This window comes from Thalassophryne amazonica, chromosome 10 (genome assembly GCF_902500255.1).
Source record: "Thalassophryne amazonica chromosome 10, fThaAma1.1, whole genome shotgun sequence".
Classification (NCBI taxonomy): domain Eukaryota; kingdom Metazoa; phylum Chordata; class Actinopteri; order Batrachoidiformes; family Batrachoididae; genus Thalassophryne; species Thalassophryne amazonica.
The window spans coordinates 81,414,096-81,432,868 of NC_047112.1; the positions used below are offsets into that span (position 1 = coordinate 81,414,096).

Genomic DNA, 18,773 nt, shown 5'->3' on the forward strand with positions numbered 1-18,773 from the left:
AAGTAGCTGTTGTAAAACCATCGAGGCTAGCAACTAATGTTCAAAGGAGTTAAGATGGGAAGCACATTTTAGTTTAACAGTGGTTTTAGTTTACTGGTATTTTAGCTCAACACCACGTGTGAGGTCGCATTGAAAGTGGATCATGGTCCCTTTTTTTTTTCTTAAAAATGCAAGAAGTCTGTACATTATACTAATCCCAGTTATTCTTTTGTTTTTTTCTTCCAGATGCAATGTGCCTTTATGACACACCACTGACAGTGTGCAGAGGGGGAAAAGAGCAGCAATGCTACTGATGTGTCCTCAAGGAACATGGGAATGGAACTTCTTCAGCTAAAGGAGTGACGCTGTGCTTTTCCTGTTTTGTCTGCAGTCTGAGCACTATGAGGGAGGGGAGCATTTTCTGTTTACAGTGGACGACAACCAGTAACGGAGATCCCAGACTGCTGAAGTGTTTGACAAAAGCCTACTGGACTTGATGACAACAACATAAAGGACAGTTGGTGGGACTAGGAGTTAGTGGACGAGGGATATATATGTGAAGTGAGAGTGGACAGAAGGTGAAAAGAATGAAAGGAAGACCACAAGTAGAAAGTAAGAAGTTAAGAATGCAGAGATAAAATAACACACTCGACTGTTGGGAAAACAGGAGAGGAGGGCTTTCCAGGATTCTGAGAGTATCTTCAAAACAAGAAGTCGTAGAAATGTTTATGAATTTCCGCCGTATTCATAAGTGTCAGTGCGTGCAGCTGCTCACCACAGGCTTGCTGTTGTGTGTGGTGATGGTGTGCTGGGAGGAGCTTGACCACCACGTGGTCAGCCACGTGAGATCCTACTCCTACCGCTATTTGGACAACAGCTACGACTTTGTCAACTCTTCCTTTGCCATCACAACAAACCGCGGCCATAACCGCAGAAGCGGCAGTTCCCACCTCGTAGATGGCGGGTTTGTGAGCTACCCTTACCTCATCAACCACCCGTGCAAATGCAAAGCTGCGGATGAGAAGACGTGGGAAGAAGTCCTCCTGCTTTTGTTTGTGAAATCATCTCCAGAGAACTTTGAGCAAAGGCAGGCGATTAGGGACTCCTGGGGCAACCAAAGCTTTGCCCAGTCTGAAATGGGGGCAAGTGTGAGGGTGCTGTTTGCTGTTGGTGTACCTTCAGATGTCCTGCAGAGGAGCAGTGTGCAAAAAGCACTGCTCCATGAGGACCAGGCTTATGGCGACCTGATTCAGCAGGACTTCGTGGACACCTTCCACAACCTGACTACGAAACTGATCCTTCAGTTCCACTGGGTCCACCAGTATTGCCCTCAGGCTGATTTCCTCATGTCTGCAGATGACGACATCTTTGTGCACATGCCCAACTTGTTGAAGTACCTGTCACACCTCAAAAGTAGCCAGGCAGGGGCTAGAGACGTCTGGGTGGGGCACGTACACAGAGGCGCCCCCCCTGTTCGACGTAAGGACAGTAAATACTACGTCCCCTATGAGCTGTATCCTTGGGCTTCCTACCCCGACTACACCTCTGGTGCAGGGTACGTGGTATCAGGCGACGTAGCCGCGAAGATATACCAGGCTACTCTGCTGCTGAACACCTCCATGTACATAGACGACGTCTTCATGGGAATTTGTGCCAAGGCAATGGGGGTCTCTCCCCAGGAGCACGTGTACTTTTCAGGGGAGGGAAAGACTCCTTACAACCCCTGCATCTATGATCGAATGATCACATCACACGGCCATATCACAGATGTGCGCTTCCTGTGGCAGTCGGTGACCGGCCATGAAGCGTATAGGCACTCCAAAGGATTTCTGAGTAATCTGTACTGCACAGCGGTAAAAGTGATGCTGCTGTGTCGACCTCATTACCAGAACACTTATTCCTGTATGGCAGCTTTTTCATAATTGGACCTTTTATGTGATGTGACAACTGCTGAATGTGTGTGACACACACACACACCCTGCCACTCATTGCAGCATTTTAATGTGATTTTAATATTTCACCGTTTCGGCGAAGTGGTTCACAGACTTCATGAATATGTTTGCCATCTTGTAGTAAAGATCGAAGCTGTTCCATCAGCTTTCACTCCATTATAGTGCGAAAGGGCAGAGCTGGTAAAACCTGTCTCAGGAGTATTTACATAACCGCCTTTGTCTCTCTGTACACAGAAGGGCACATTTTACCTGCCAGCTACAGAAGTTCAGTGCTGTCAGGAGGAAGACGCACACTGTAAACTAGCTGGCAGTATGCATTTTTTTTTTTGTTACTGTCACGGTGGCACCTGATGAAGTTAACTTCATGCTCTGAAGACCTTTTCAAGAAACTGAATTCAATTATGTTTTAATGTTTGCTACTTAGTTGTGGTTTGAAAGGTTGTCTTTTATTTTTTAAATGAGCCTTAAACCACAAAGTTGTCAAGACTACATTTTTGGTAACATATGAAGCTGTTTGGTTGGATTGCTCTGACAATGTGAAATAAACCCTGGAGAATCTTTAGTTTCTGTGATACCTCTTATTTCTGAGATCTAATGTCAGGTGAAATTGTGTTTGATTAGTCAAAAGTGGGTCATTGCTCGGGGTACATGCAAGTGTCAAGACCAACTGTCCAAAGAAAAGGGTCAAAACGAGGTTTATTGGACACAATTTCTGGTTCTGGTAGTACAGTGGCTTGCAAAAGTATTCAGCCCCTTTGTATTTCACGCATTTTAATTTGTTTATGGCATTTCAGATACCAAAAGTAAATCAGGCTTCTCAATATAAAATTTCAAAAATTATCTTTCTTACACTCAAACTGAAAGTAAATCTCTACAAGTTGATATAAATTAAGTAAAAATATGAAAGCCAAGATGATGGGTTGCATAAGTAATCAGCCGCTTTGGTATAATACCTGTAAATAATCAGTTTAACTGCCAGTTTTCTTCAGACAAGTCAGGAGATGGATACATGAACATTTCCAAGTTACTGAATATGTATTGAACTTTATTTAGATCCGTTATGAAGAAATACAAACAGTATGACACTCTATGGTAAATCTGTGTGGAGGAGACAGTTCTCAAAAACTGAGTTGACTTTGCAAGAAGAAGAGTGAGGAAAGCCACCAAGACATCCAGACAACCCGGAAGAAGTTGCAGGCTTCTGTGGCTGTGATTGGAGAAATTGTGCATAGTGCATGTTTTGCATTTTGTATCCCCACTTCATGATAAACTGGAACAGAGGAGGGTTTTCTTTCACCAAAACATCAAATCTAGGCTTGCATATCAGATGTACCTTCTGGCAAGTTGTAGCTGAAGGTTCAGATCTTTTTAATAAAATCCTCCTTTATACCACTTCATCATGAAGCTGTATAACTGGGGATACAAAATGCAAAATATGCACAATTTCTCCAATCACAGGCAGAGAAGCCTACAACGTCTGGGTTTTCTGGATGTCTTGGTGGCTTTCCTCACAATTCTCCTTCTTGGACAGTCACTCAGTTTTTGAGAACTGTCTCTTCCACACAGATTTACCATAGAGTGTCATACTGTTTGTATTTCTTCATAACTGAAGTAAATAAAGTCCAAGACATATTCAGTGACTTGGAAATGTTCATGTAAACATCCTCTGACTTGTCTGAAGAAAACTGGCAATTAAACTAATCATTTACAGGTATTATACCAAAGGGCTGATTACTTATGCAACCCATCATCTTGGCTTTTATATTTTTAATTAATTTATATCAAGTTGTAGAAATTTACTTTCAGACTGAGTCTCAGGAAGATAATTTTAGAAATTTTTATATTGAGAAGCCTGATTTACTTTTTGTATTTGAAATGCCATAAACAAATTAAAATGTGTGAAATACCAAGAGACTGAATACTTTTGCAAGCCACTGTATGGCACCATTCTTGTGTATTTATTCCTCAGCTGTACTGTGGTGTCACGTATCGAGGCTCTTGGTGAAGCGATGTAAATCAATCCCAATAACTAGAAAAGTTCAGATACAGCCTACCAATACTCTGGTACACTCTAAAAAAATAGATAGTTCAGTGTCGTATATATCACAGTAAGAAATGGCTATACTGACTTAAAAAAAAAAATCTGTAATACTTGAAGGTATCATCATAATAGTGACATAACACTGTCATAAGTATTACATGACAGTCATGAACGTGCCATAAACATTATGTCAATGTCATGAATGTTTGACTGCTGTCATGAAGTGTCATTCAGTTTTTGTAATGACAAGTTGATTTTTTTGGGTTGTCTTGAATATGACAACTTGATATTAATCAAAGTGACATAACCAGAAGTTGTCTTTGACCTTTTTGGTCTTTGGCTGTATGCCAATTTGTCATTACAAAAACCGAATGACACTTCATGACAGCAGTTATGAACATTTGTGACATTGACATGTTTATGACACATTCATGACTGACAATGTTATGTCACTATTATAATGATCCCTTCAAGTAAAGTGTTACCAAAAAATCTCTGAAACACATTCAGTTGATTGAGTTGGATATACCAAATGAAATGCCAAAAAAAAAAAGTTAATTTTATCTTAACTTTTGCATTCATTATTTGACTTCATTTCATTGAAATAAATTAGCATTTGCTTAACAAATTTGATTTTTTTTTAAATATACTTAATTTGTTTGGTAAATTTCATTCAAAATATTTGGAAAGGACTAATATAATTAATAATTTTACTTTGATTTACCAAGGTCATCAAATATATTTCAATAATTTCACAGCCTTTTTAATTTACTCAATATTCTTGAGTGTAAAATGTTTCACCCACTAAAGAATTGAGTAGAAACGCAGTAACAGTTATTAGAGTGTATAACCAAAGTTTTTCGATGATGACTTGTTGGTTCATTCCCAGGTGCAGCCCATCAAACTGTACCCACGTGTTGGTTTTTCCCCTCTTGAGCTGAGTGGCTGATGTCGTAGGCTTCAGGTGGGTTTGGGACCTGGACACAATCTAATTTTAACAGTTTTCGGTGTGTTTTTTAAAGTTGTTGGACCATCCGCTACTCTCTGAATTCAACTGTTCAGGGAATGCATCTGTTCACTTTAAGTTTTGGTTTGTGAGCTGATGTGGTACTACTCTGGGTCCCACTGCACTGTAACATTTATTTGGAAATTATATGATTATATGCAGTATATGAAATACTGCATGGAAAGTACCACAATTAAATTACAGTATTTCAAAGGTTTTCAAATACTATTTTTAAAAATCAGAATCAAATTTACTGCCAACTTCTCATATACACGGAATTTAATCTGGTGTCATTGGTGCGTAAGAGGAAAAAAAAATTTTCTATAAGAAGTAATTTGAAAAACTTTTTTATATATAGAAATAAGAGAAGCTGGCACATTATTGCACCCACACTTTGCATTCCAAAATATGGAAAGAAATGACAAAGCTTTTTAGAAATACAGTGCATCCAGGAAGTAGAATTTTGAGGGTTAAAAAATGAATTTACTCCCATTTTGGAATAAGGCTGTAATAACAAAATGTGGAAAAAGTGAAACGCTATGAATACTTTTCAGATTTACTGTACTGTGCAACATAACTGTTGCACAGTACAGTTATGTTGCAACAGGTATGTTGCTGAAAGAACATCTGACATCAATGACATATTTCATGTTCAGAATAATAAAATGAGGACCCTATTTCAACTAATTCTGTTCACGAAATCAAATATAGGCTTCAGTTTGATAAATTTTGTTGTCGATCCCAACGTCTCACACTTTTGTTTTTTTGTTTTTGTTTTTTTGTGCCCACATCATGAAAACGGGGCACTTTTCGTGGCGTGTTTTTTTTTTTTTTTTTATGTTTTACTATTTATAATCCTGCCCCTTCTAACTTACCTCCCAGACCCCCTGTTACAAAAGCGCCCTATTTTGATGATGATATCACAAGCCCATAGATGAAGTGACTTTTCCTGATGCCATAACGAACTGCCGTGAGACCTGGTTGACATACAATAGACTTGAAAGGCAATAAAATGTTTGAAAGACATGCACAGTATAGACTGACCCAGGTCTTGTAGTTTAATACGCCACAAGTGAGAGAGATACAAAGACATACGTATAATATAGCAAACTTTCCAAGCAGATTTTCTACTCTCAGCTGAGCAAAGAAAAACAGAGGAGGGAAAAATAATCGTTACAAGGACCTCTGAAAGCAGAACCTCAACAGCTGCTCAACTGACTGGAAGACCCGGGAAGAACACGAGGGATTGAACCAGCTGGAGAGCAATGATCCACACAGGAGTCTTCAAAAAAATGGGTGAGTATAAAACAGAGGAGGAAGAGAGAAAGCAAGATCCTGTTTGGCAGAAGTATCCACTGAATTTTGGAGGTGATCTGCATTCTGGATCAAGATTTTACTTTATAGAGGGGTTGAAGGATTATGTCAAAATTACTTTGCAGATTCTCACCAAATTCGCACCACAGATAGATATTAGGGCATGAAAGACTCCGCTGCATTTTGGAGGTGATCTGGATCAGGATTAGCGGATGTCACAAATCTGATTGTTCTTGTTTTAACAAATTAGTGAACACAATTTAAGACTAATCCTTTTGTGTGCATAGAAGAAATCTTGGCTCTTTAACTCATGAACAATCAGAGCAAAACAAATGTGTTGCCATTATATTTTGAGTATTTGCTGTCAGATAGCAGTAGAATTAAGAACGGGAAGTTGCCTTTTTTATCTTTCACTGTGTCTTCACACTGAGTCATGCAGAAAAGATAGCTACCATACGCCCGTGCGTTGTATGTGCTTACCACGAGTCATTTTTGGATTTTTCAAGGCCCATCTTGGCTGTGCAGAAATATTTAAAGCAGAAGGAAGTCACATGGGAGCAAATGTGGCTGAAAAGCTTTTGGGAAGTCAGAAAGTGCTTGGTTTGGAGTTCCTCATGTATAGATCTTTTTGTATTTTGAGTTATAGTCTGACTCAGTCGCAGTCAGACGTTTTCCTGTTGAGACATCAGCTAGCCAGTGTGAAGAAAAACCACATCCTGAGTGAAATTCCAAAGAAAAAAGGCTTAAACCATGATGTGTTCACAGAAATTAAATTCCCCTCAGACCTCAAAGTTCTGGGTCAACATTTAACTTATGCTCATGTGCTGCTGTGCATCTTGATGGTTTCACTTAGATTTGTGCTAGATTTTGTAGTTAAAAGTGATTTTAGATTTGATCCTGTTCACTTTGGGATTTTAGTGCAGTAGATAACTAAAACAATCCTTCAAATGGCGATACAAGCTCCAAATTTGGCACAAATACACTTAGACATGACTGGTTTGAAACAAAAAAAAAACGACTGGCCACTTGAATTTTTAATAGGTAGCCACGTAAGGGTCAGTTGAAGAATTACACAGGGGTCAAAATTTTAAAATGATTCAGTCAAATTGAAAAGTATGCCACATTATTTGTCTGATCGTAAAGATTCCAAAAAGGTATAGTTTGGACTATCTGTGACTGAATGTTATGGAGTTATGGGGTAAAAACAGCAAGAATGGTGACAAAGGTCAATTTCAGTTTGTACAGGGGTCAAAAGTTAAAGTTGCTCTATTTTTGGGAAAAAGTGATGCAAATTAATGTTTGAGCTAATAGGATTAATAAATGGAATAGTTTTGACAGTGTTGAATGCTTGGTCTCCAAAGTAAAGGTCAAACAAGGTCAACGTCCATTGAATTCTATGATATGATTCTATGATAACTAAGCATGATACATGGTACAAACTATTCCTCTTAAAAACCCTGTTCACTCAAATAATAATTTGTATCACTTTTTACCAAACTTGGAGAAACTTTAACTTTTGACCCCTGTAAAAACTGAAACTGACCTTTGTCACCATTCTTGCTTTTTTAGCCCATAACTCCATAACATTCAGTCACAGATAGTCCAAACTACTCATATAACTTTTTGGAATCTTCATGATCAGACAAATGTAGTATAATTTTCAATATGATTGGCGCATCTTTTAATTTTGACCCCTTTGTAATTCTTCAATTGAGCCCTACCTGACTGCGAATTGAAAATTCAAGTGTCCAATCGTCTTTTTCAAGAGGAATTTCTAAGGAGTATTTGTGCCAAATTTGATGCTTGTATCATCATTTGCTGAATTGTGCTCTAAATGTTCTGTTATCTGTTGCACTATTATTTTACACACAAAGAGGTGAAGTCACTTGAGTCAAATTGATCGCTCTTCAACAATAGGCAAACATGCACTGTTAACACATAGCAAATCCAGACGATATACCACAATGTCAGATGTGATTCCCCGCTCTTTATAAATGAATATAAATTCCAGTGGATCTGTCATGAGTTTGCAGTGTTAATCACGGGGACGGGTGGCTAAATTCAAGATGAGCAGAGGTGGGTTTTGTGCACGTTTTTTATTCTGTCACCCGTCTATTCCTGACTTCAGTGATATTAAAGCCCTCTAATTTTTTCCAAAACGGCGATGGAAGCAGACTGAAATCCATATTAAAACACCTTCAGGGGAACGTGTGCCTGCCAGGGCTGTTTTATTCCTACCAGCTTTGTCACAGCTGTCTCCCTCTTTTCTGTTTCTCCCTCTGCTTTTTTTTTTGCTCAAATCTCCTCGGTCTTTAACTCTCTGTGCTACTGCTCACTAAAAATTCCTCTTGATGCCGCCACCCCATACGCTGCGGTCGGAGAGGAAAAATGCAGTGAGGGTTTGAATTACAAGCAGGCTGGGCCTGCTTTGCATTATGACCTTCTTGGGAAATTTATTTGCCACCGATTTGTTTGAGGACAATATCCACTACTGGTTCGGCTGAAATCTCTCAATGAATAAAGCAGAGCATTGAATGTGACGGTTCCAGTCATTTGTAGTCAGCTTGATGTGTTAAAACCAAATGGATGTCTGTAATGTTTGACAGACCATATCCTATCTGAAACTTTCCTTTCGATAGGTTTAGGAATATATAACCTGTGACAGGGTGGAACATTTGACTGAGAATGACAAACAAACTTGACCACTTACCACCATTTTTTTCTTCAGGAAGTGGCAATTTTTGAGTACAAAATGGTATCCACTATTTTTGGATGGAATAAACTCTTGAATCTTGGAAAAATTGATACCAAACTCAAATTTAAAATTTTTCATGGGAAAAATGTACTTAGAAATGTATCCCTAAATGGGGAAAAATGTCATAGTATTTCAGTGTTACAGCTGATGCCCTTGGCTAATGATGTTGTCTAACGTGCAATGCCATCTTATATTATGTGGCTGTGACGCTATGCACGCTCTGGTTGGCTGATTTCCAGTTGGATATTTTCCCATATTGGACCGGTTAACATGACAATCAGTCCACATGTATCACATTCATTACAAACCAGAAAGGCAAAAAAACGATTCAGAAACCTAGTTGGACATGAACATACGCTATAAATATCTAAACGGCATCGGAAAACCAGAGATTAAAAGCTTACTAGCTAACAATCAGCCCATCTGTTAGCATGTTCTTCATGGAGATGAAGAAAGCGAACTGGTCTGACTACGAGCCGTCAGCAACTTTCATATTTGGGTGATACTGTAAGTTTGCATGTGTGTGTGTGTGTGTATATATATATATATATATATATATATATATATATATATATATATATATAAAATCAACAAATTATTAACCTTGCTTGCTCAGTTAATAATTAAAAATTCTGGATTCTGTGAACATGAAAAGGTCATTCCAGAATTCGCAAGGTCAAATTTTCTAAGAAATCCAGAGAGCCAGCATTAGGTCATGAATTAAACAACAACCCTGCAAGTTGGTATACAGTGTCTCCAGGACTAGGACTGTTGGCCTACAAGATTTTATGGACATGACACAAATACATCTTGAGATATTTTAAGCTGAAAATGGTCAGTTAGACAATGAAAAATGCATAAAATGGGCTGACTTTACTCCAATTAGGAATTTTTTTTGTGAGAATAGTATGCAGAGTAGAGATCTGAAATTTTGGATATTGTCTAATAGTTACATTATCCGTCACATATATTTTTTTCAGGCAAAACTGAGGGGGTAAGGTGGGGAATGTTTCCAAAATTTGATGATTCCAGCTGGAATGACTCATATTCCACGGCAACTGTTAAATCAATAAATTACAAACATCAGTTATAACTTCTTAATGAAATGATTTAGAACACATAGAAGTGACGAATTAAGATGGTCACTGTGTTAACTGAATATTATGAATATAATGAGGGTTAGGGTGTTTTTGTTTTTTGCTTCGGCTTGTAAATATATAGTATTTTGTATGTAAGTAGGTATGTGTAGGTGTATATATATGTGTGTATATGTGTATATATATATGTATATGTGTGTATATGTGTATATGTATGTGTTGTGTGGCTGGGGTGCCTGGCTGGCTTTTGTTTCTGTTTTCTGTCTTTCCTTCCAGGTGGCATGCGTTCAGGACTGAGTGGCTGATGTGTGGCTGAGTTATCAGGACCTCACCCTGATCACCTGAGGCTTGTCATGTGCAGCTCGTCAGGACTCACAGCTGTGGTGCATCTGTATGGATTGGGGCATGGTTGCATTTAAGTCTGGAGTACACAGTGTGTATTTGCCAGAGACTCGACCTTGTGACCAGACGGGTGAGATCGATGTTTGGAGAACCATCTCATCATTATGGACGCAGAGACCGTACCAGGTTTGATGCCATGGTCTGTGAAAGAGGAGGGGGTGAGGTCTCACGCTCGTCAGCACACTTCCTGAGGTACTTTAGGTTTTGTGACTAACATGAGTACAGTCAGTAGATGTGGTGTCCCTCACACCTTATTATATTGAGCTGTTATGTTAGTCGTTTAATCAGCTTCCACTGCAGTGGAGAATTGAACTGGGTGTTCCATGCCTGCAGGGTGGGAAGCTGATTGGTGATTAAGCCAGGAAGTGTTTGCTGATTATGTACACCTTTGAGTGGTCTCTCTGTGTGTGGAGTGGTGGACTCACATTATGGTTTCTTCTTTCACAGACTCGGTTGGTCGTGGCCACCTGGGGGGTGTCGGCGGGGTCCTTGGGTCCGAACTGTTCTGGCTCCGGACCGTTTGTGCTGCTGGGAGCGCGCCGTTTTTCCACCTCGCCAGACCGCGCACTTATTGGTTATTAATTGAGCACTCACTGTTATGTCATTAAATTCTGTTATCCTTTGAACCGTGCTCTGTTTCTTTTATGCTGGGTCCTGTCTAACGCTGGGTCGGTGCTCCGACTGCGTCCGACATATAACAGTATGTGTATGTATGTTGATATATATATATATATTGATATCGGTTTAGGTGTGTAGGAATCTATGTGTATATGTGGCAAAGGGTATTACTGGTTGTGGGGAAGAAGGGGTAGGGATAAATAAGCTGATGCTTCACCCTACCCCTTTTCGGACATGTTGGGTACACAGTAGGAACTTTTTTGTTGTTGTCCTTACTGATCTATCTTGTAATTGTTGTTGTATCAAATGTTCGAAATAAATAGTTTTCATTCATTCATTCATATTTTAAGAGTAATATGATTTTTGTCTTGATGTTATTCAGGAAAATACTTAGAAATTTTACTTTATTTGTCATTTATCGACTGTGTACGTTTCTTGTCCATTTAGAAGCTAAAAAATATAATGCAATGATAAAATACCCTCAGCTGTATGAGCATTGTGTGCTTTATAATTTGCAGTTGTTTAAATAATAAAGAGCCTATTGTCTTACATACAATTTGTACATGTTCAATAAAGCCCCTCTATCAATCAGAAACTATTTATGTTTTAATGGCATCTGTAGGAGGCCTTGTGTATGCAAATACATGAGCTTTTGATAAGTGCGGAAGTTGTGCAAATCAAGGAATATTTACAGATCACCTTCTGTGCATTTCCAGTATTAATGAGACAAATTTAACAAATTTAAGAATTTAGTGTGCACGCTAACGTCCATGAACTGTCTTGTAAATCAGTTCAGAGGTGTTATTAGTTTCTAAAAACAGAGTTTTGAGTTTTAGAAGTGTTTATTTCTCGCTAACATTCACATAATATATGAGAAAGGTGTTATTTCTAGCCATAAACGAAGCAAAGTTAGCAGCTAGCGAAACTAGGAAGTGACATCACCACGTTAATGTCTAACATCATACCATAAAATTATTGACAGAATGTAACTGTTTAACCTCTTAAAATACCTTTAAAATAGGTCAAGGTTAGCCATCTTTGAACTTGTCCAGGACCTGTGTCCCAAGAATGTTCCCTGTCAATTTTAAGACCTTATCGTAATAGGACTGGACTTATACTAAGCACAGATGGATAGACAGACGGACAGACACCTTCGCAACCCTTTGCAATACCCAATGGCCATATTTGATGACCTTGGGTAATAAAAATGTTAGTTTGGTATCCTATTTTTCCATGAACTAGACCATTTGAAGAAGTTAAAAACAATACTGATGTACTTCTACTCAAAGTTAACTTTTTATAAAGCCACTTTTCATGAATTATGTATAGACTAAAACACATTGTTACAATTCCACAGTCAAAATCCCATCATTCCTTGATTCATTCTTTCAAGATCTGGAGATCTTTATGTGAAGTCATGTGACCGTAGGTGATAAAAAAAAAATGTCACATTTTCCTCTAATTTTGATATAAAGCGCTAGAATGATGATCTCAAGTGCATATGCATAGGAAAACAGATTCCCATGTGCTGAGGGGTACGTGACATCATGATATATATAAAAACTTAATAGCACCTGCTGTTCTATATGTAATGTCATGATGATGTCATCACATGACATCAGAATATGAGATTCCATTTTCTGGTTAATAGTCATATCAACTCCTCTAATTTTAGAGTTGCTGAGAAAAATTGAGTATTTGTATCATATTCTGTCCAATGACAGCATATAGTGATGTCATCATGATGTGGCGTACATGCGCGCATGTGGCATCTGTTTGCTGCTTCATATTGTCACCTTCCTAAAATAATGGCCTAAGTCATATTCTCCAAAACATGACTTAGTCCACTATTTGAGGAAGGTGACGATATGTAATTCAGATCATCTTTCTTGCTTTTTTGATTCAGAGTTATTGTGAAAAATGTGATTCTCACTGTTAAATGATCTTGATTGACCTGGACTTTTGACCTTCATATTAATGCTATGCTGAGATGTAACTATCCCCTGAAATTTCCAAGTTGACTGATTTAAAGAAAAATAATGCACAGGTGTGTGTGTGTGCAGAATTTTGGAAATCTGCTAAAGACCCCTGTCATGCATGATACAAATGTTTCCACCGTTTTATCAGTAGGCCCCCTTGAGGACAACATTTTAATGAAGTCTGATTCTTCTTTATACTGAATATACTGATCATAAAGACAGATACATGGACACTCACATCATGCAGTGAAACAAACTGAAGTAAAGCTCTGGGTTCTGTCCTTACCTGCGTCTGTTGCACAGACTCTCTTCTGTCTCATTGGAAACAAGGACGTGGGTGGTGCCTCCTTGACTTTCCTCATGCATCACCTCAATCTGTAAAACACACACACGCATTATCGTAGTATAATTTGAGAAGGGTGTGTGTGTTTTTTCCAATACCCCTCCTTTGTGCGTGGTCCACATTCCACCAAACAAGCTGTTTGCATGTAGGTTGACTCCAAAATTGCCCATATGGTGCTTGTTTCGGCAAAGGTCAAGGTCATTTGGCCCAAAGGTCAAGGTTTTGGATGAATTGTGCCAATTCTGCCATTCCTTCCAGTAGTACTGCGCGGTATAGGTGATACCCGATATAAATGATATAAATTTGGCCGACGGTAGAGATTTGGACTTCACCAACCAATTGCGATAATGCGAGTTTTATGATCCAGGAAAACTCTGTGAAACATCTGTGCACCTTTGCTGCAGAAAGAGTGAAGGGAAGGGGGGGGGGGGGTGTTCTGAGCTGAGGCGTGTCTCTCACTGAGACGAAGAGTGTTTCTTGCAGCATCTTCCACACATAGCAGTCAGCTAAACAGGAGTTGTGTCGCTGACATGTACACTGAACACCGCAAAGCCATTATTTATTTCAGTGGATGCTTCGGACAGGTGAGGCGACACTCCGTCATGACCTGAATTAAACATTTGAGAAAGCACCACATTAAATAACACAAGGATTTTTTAAACCGGGTGCAGAAAGACAAAAATCAGCCAGGGAATGATGACTTACTCAGACTGACTTCAAATATGAGTAACTTAAGCACTTTATTTATTTTTGGGTTTCTTGTTGTGTTTTGGAAATGAGGAAATGCCTCCGTCCTGAAAACGGTTCATGTATTCAATGCGGGTGTGCCATCTAGTGTTCAAGAGATGAAACTTCAGCCACTGACCCAACAATAAATAAATATATTTTATTCTTTCACCAAAACATCAAATCTAGGCTTGCATCTTAGTTGTATCTTCTAGCAAATTGCCGCTGTAATTTTTGAGATCTGCACAATAAATGTGTCTGTCTTTTTTTAATATATATATCAATTTACCTTTGCTAAGGGACTATATAACCCATTCAGAAACACTTCCATTATAACTTTTACATTTAAGTTTATATCGCAATATATACCGTTACCGTGAAGGGATTTAATTTATTCCGCGATATGACTTTTGGGTCATATTGTCCAGCCCTGCCTCCCAGACCCTTTGGTTGATTTCCACCAAATTTAATATGTGGATGGCAGTTGACCGCAGAATTGCTCTTAAAGGTTTTGTTTTGGCAAAAGTCAAGATCATTGGGGTTAAATATCAAAAGTATGAAAGTATGATTTCTCACTCCAGTGTCCACCAAACATGGCACATACACTCAACAAAAATATAAACGCAACACTTTTGGTTTTGCTCCCATTTTGTATGAGATGAACTCAAAGATCTAAAACTTTTTCCACATACACAATATCACCATTTCCCTCAAATATTGTTCACAAACCAGTCTAAATCTGTGATAGTGAGCACTTCTCCTTTGCTGAGATAATCCATCCCACCTCACAGGTGTGCCATATCAAGATGCTGATTAGACACCATGATTAGTGCACAGGTGTGCCTTAGACTGCCCACAATAAAAGGCCACTCTGAAAGGTGCAGTTTTATCACACAGCACAATGCCACAGATGTCGCAAGATTTGAGGGAGCGTGCAATTGGCATGCTGACAGCAGGAATATCAACCAGAGCTGTTGTTCGTGTATTGAATGTTCATTTCTCTACCATAAGCCGTCTCCAAAGGCGTTTCAGAGAATTTGACAGTACAACCAACCAGCCTCACAACCGCAGACCACGTGTAACCACACCAGCCCAGGACCTCCACATCCAGCATGTTCACCTCCAAGATCGTCTGAGACCAGCCACTCGGACAGCTGCTGAAACAATCGGTTTGCATAACCAAAGAATTTCTGCACAAACGGTCAGAAACCGTCTCAGGGAAGCTCATCTGCATGCTCGTCGTCCTCATCGGGGTCTCGACCTGACTCCAGTTCGTCGTCGTAACCGACTTGAGTGGGCAAATGCTCACATTCGCTGGCTTGAAAAGGAGTGGACCAACATTCCACAGGCAACAATTGACAACCTGATCAACTCTATGCAAAGGAGATGTGTTGCACTGCATGAGGCAAATGGTGGTCACACCAGATACTGACTGGTATCCCCTCCCAATAAAACAAAACTGCACCTTTCAGAGTGGCCTTTTATTGTGGGCAGTCTAAGGCACACCTGTGCACTAATCATGGTGTCTAATCAGCATCTTGATATGGCACACCTGTGAGGTGGGATGGATTATCTCAGCAAAGGAGAAGTGCTCACTATCACAGATTTAGACTGGTTTGTGAACAACATTTGAGGGAAATGGTGATATTGTGTATGTGGAAAAAGTTTTAGATCTTTGAGTTCATCTCATACAAAATGGGAGCAAAACCAAAAGTGTTGCGTTTATATTTTTGTTGAGTGTATATGGAATTTGATTCTGGAACTCATAGAAAAAAATCCCCATCTTATACAGTGTTACTAATGACTCAGAAAAAGTTCATTAGAGTTTTAACATGCTCAGAATGAATAAAGAATACACCAAAAGTACTTGCTCAGCTTTTAGTTTTGGCTGACTTTGACTGGAAAGTGAAACATGACATCCAAAAAAAGGATTTTCAGCTCTGTGTTGCCCTCATCAATTATGGAAGAAGGTTTATGGATTAACACACCAACACTATCGCTACACAGACAGACCCTGTTTGTCAGTAATGCAAAATAACCCCGGGGTGTGCATCCACATTATGCACGCTGTAAACCAATTAATGAGATCAGACGAAAATCACACCATAGCACGAAACACCACCAGGGTGGCATACGGAATAGCAAGACCCTCCTTTTGCTGCAGAAAGTTCATTTAAAGTACATTTTACCCCTGGTGTCAGAATGATGAATCCCTACCGGTGTCAGGGCGGCTACATTGAACCTGAACTCTCACCTCCTTGTGATGGGGCTACAAAGAATTGCAGAGATCAGAATTTTAGAAAAGCTCTGTCTGTGTGCACAGAGCAGGTTTCTCAGTGGGATAAGGAGTTGAGCTACAAATATTTAGACTTACGTTTGATCCCCTGTGTTTGCAATGTCTCAGTTCATCACCTATAAATGGGTATCACCTTGGTTAGGGAAGTGGCATGCATCAGACTGGTGTTCTAGCCAAGGGGGAGTCATCAACTCTGGGGATAAGCACGGGCACCAATGCCCCTCGGAACAAATTTTGTCATGTAACTCCAGAGCCATATGCAGGAATAGACTAGGTAAAACATGAAATACTGTCTGCAATGAAATAAAAATCAAAGTAAATGTAAGAATTAATGCATTGTTTGTGTTATTCTTTGTTTGCATTTTCCATACTGTCCCAACTTTTTCTCTATATCTTTTCAAAATGGATGAAATTCATTTTTTCCTCAAATTTCTACACACAATACTCCATAATAACAATGTCAATTTTTTTGGAGATTTTTGCAAATTTCTTAAAAATAAATGAAGAAGTCACATGTACACATGTACATTATCCACAGCCTTTGCCATGAAGCTCAAAATTGAGCTCAGGTGCATCCTGTTTCCATTGATCATCTTTGAGATGTTTCTACAGCTTAATTGGAGTCCACCTGGGGTAAATTCAGTTGACTGGACATGATTTGGAAATGCACACACCTGTCTACATATAAGGTCACACAGTTGATAGTGCATGAAGCACAAACCAAGCATGAAGTCAAAGGAATTGTCTGTAGACCCCTGAGACAGGATTGTCTCAAGGCACAAATCTGGGGAAGGGTACAGAAACATTTCTGCTGCTTTGAAGGTCCCAATGAGCACAGTGGCCTCCATCATCTATATATGGAAGAAGTTCTGATCTACCAGGACTCTTCCAAGAGCTGGGCACGTCTAAACCGAGTGACTGGTGATGAAGAGCTTTAGTCAGGGAGGTCACCAAGAATCCGATGGTCATTGTCAGAGCTCTGGCATTCCTTTGTGGAGAGAGAAGAACCATCCAGAAGGACAATCATTTCTGCAGCAATCCACCAGTCCGGTCTGTATGGTAGAGTGGCCAGATGGAAGCCAGTCCTTTAGCATGAATACCAGGAGTCATGTTTGGAGGAAACCAGGCACAACTCTACAGTGAAGCATGGCAGTGGCAGCATCATGCTGTGGAGATGTTTTTCAGCGGCAGGAACTGGGAGACTAGTCAGGATTGAGGGAAAGATGAATGCAGCAATGTACAGAGACATCCTGGATGAAAACCTGCTCCAGAGCGCTCTTGACCTCAAACTGGGGTGACGGTTCATCTTTCAACAGGACAATGACCCTAAACACACAGCTAAGATATCAAAGGAGTGACTTCAGGACAACTCTGTGAATGTCCTTGAGTGGCCCAGCCAGAGCCCAGACCTGAATCTGATTGAACATCTCTGGAGAGATCTGAAAATGGCTGTGCACCAACGCTCCCCATCCAACCTGATGTGGCTTGAGAGGTGCTGCAAAGAGGAATGGGAAAAACTACCCAAAGATAGGTGCACCAAGCTTGTGGCATCATATTCAAGAAGACTTGAAGCTGTAATTGCTGCCAAAGGATTGAGCAAAAGGTGTGAATACTTATGTACACGTGATTTCTTAGGATTTTATTTTTAATAAATTTGCAAAAAATACAAAAAAAAAATCATTTTGTCATTATGTGGTACTGTGAGTAGAATTTTGAGGGAAAAAATACATTTACTCCCTTTTGGAATAAAGCTGTAACATAATCTTGAAAAAGCGAAGTGCTGTGAATACTTTCTGGATGCACTGTACGTATATATATATATATATATATATATATATATATATATATATATATATATATATATGTGTGTGTGTGTGTGTGTGTGTCTGGGATAGGCACCGGCCAACCGTAACCCTTATTTAGAATAAGCATGTATACAAAATAAATGAATTTATGTTATCCTTTAATGAGTCCATCTGGCAGAGGGGCCAAGGATCACTTTTTTCAGCTGATTTCTTACATTTTAATTTAGCCACAATAAAGGCACATGCATGTTCCTCGTTTGTTTTTCCTTTGGTAACCCATAGACTGTTGTCTAGACAGTACAATGGCAAAATATTGACAGATTTCGGTTGCTATAGTTAACAAAAACAGAGTACAACTAAAATTAGCAGCAGCCTACTGCCTACTGAATAAAAATATTAAATCAAAAGGTAATGAAAGAAATATATCTGACTAAAACTACATAGAATTGCAAGTCAGATG

The 18,773-nt window shown here is 39.3% G+C and overlaps 2 protein-coding genes across 11 annotated transcripts in view; one reads left to right on the forward strand and one right to left on the reverse strand.

Annotated features, from left to right (window-relative positions):
- Window positions 1–2,493, forward strand: part of b3gnt5a (UDP-GlcNAc:betaGal beta-1,3-N-acetylglucosaminyltransferase 5a) — a 33,918-nt gene extending 31,425 nt beyond the window's left edge. For both annotated transcript variants that reach the window (XM_034180355.1, XM_034180354.1), the window contains exon 2: window positions 226–2,493. In XM_034180355.1, the coding sequence (XP_034036246.1) occupies window positions 702–1,901 (1,200 nt within the window). In that variant the 5' untranslated portion in view covers window positions 226–701 and the 3' untranslated portion in view covers window positions 1,902–2,493. The remainder of the gene's footprint in view (window positions 1–225) is intronic.
- mcf2l2 (MCF.2 cell line derived transforming sequence-like 2) overlaps window positions 1–18,773 on the reverse strand; it is a 373,245-nt gene that overhangs the window by 229,441 nt on the left and 125,031 nt on the right. For all 9 annotated transcript variants that reach the window (XM_034180353.1, XM_034180346.1, XM_034180350.1 and 6 more), the window contains exon 15: window positions 13,430–13,518. In XM_034180353.1, the coding sequence (XP_034036244.1) occupies window positions 13,430–13,518 (89 nt within the window). The remainder of the gene's footprint in view (window positions 1–13,429; window positions 13,519–18,773) is intronic.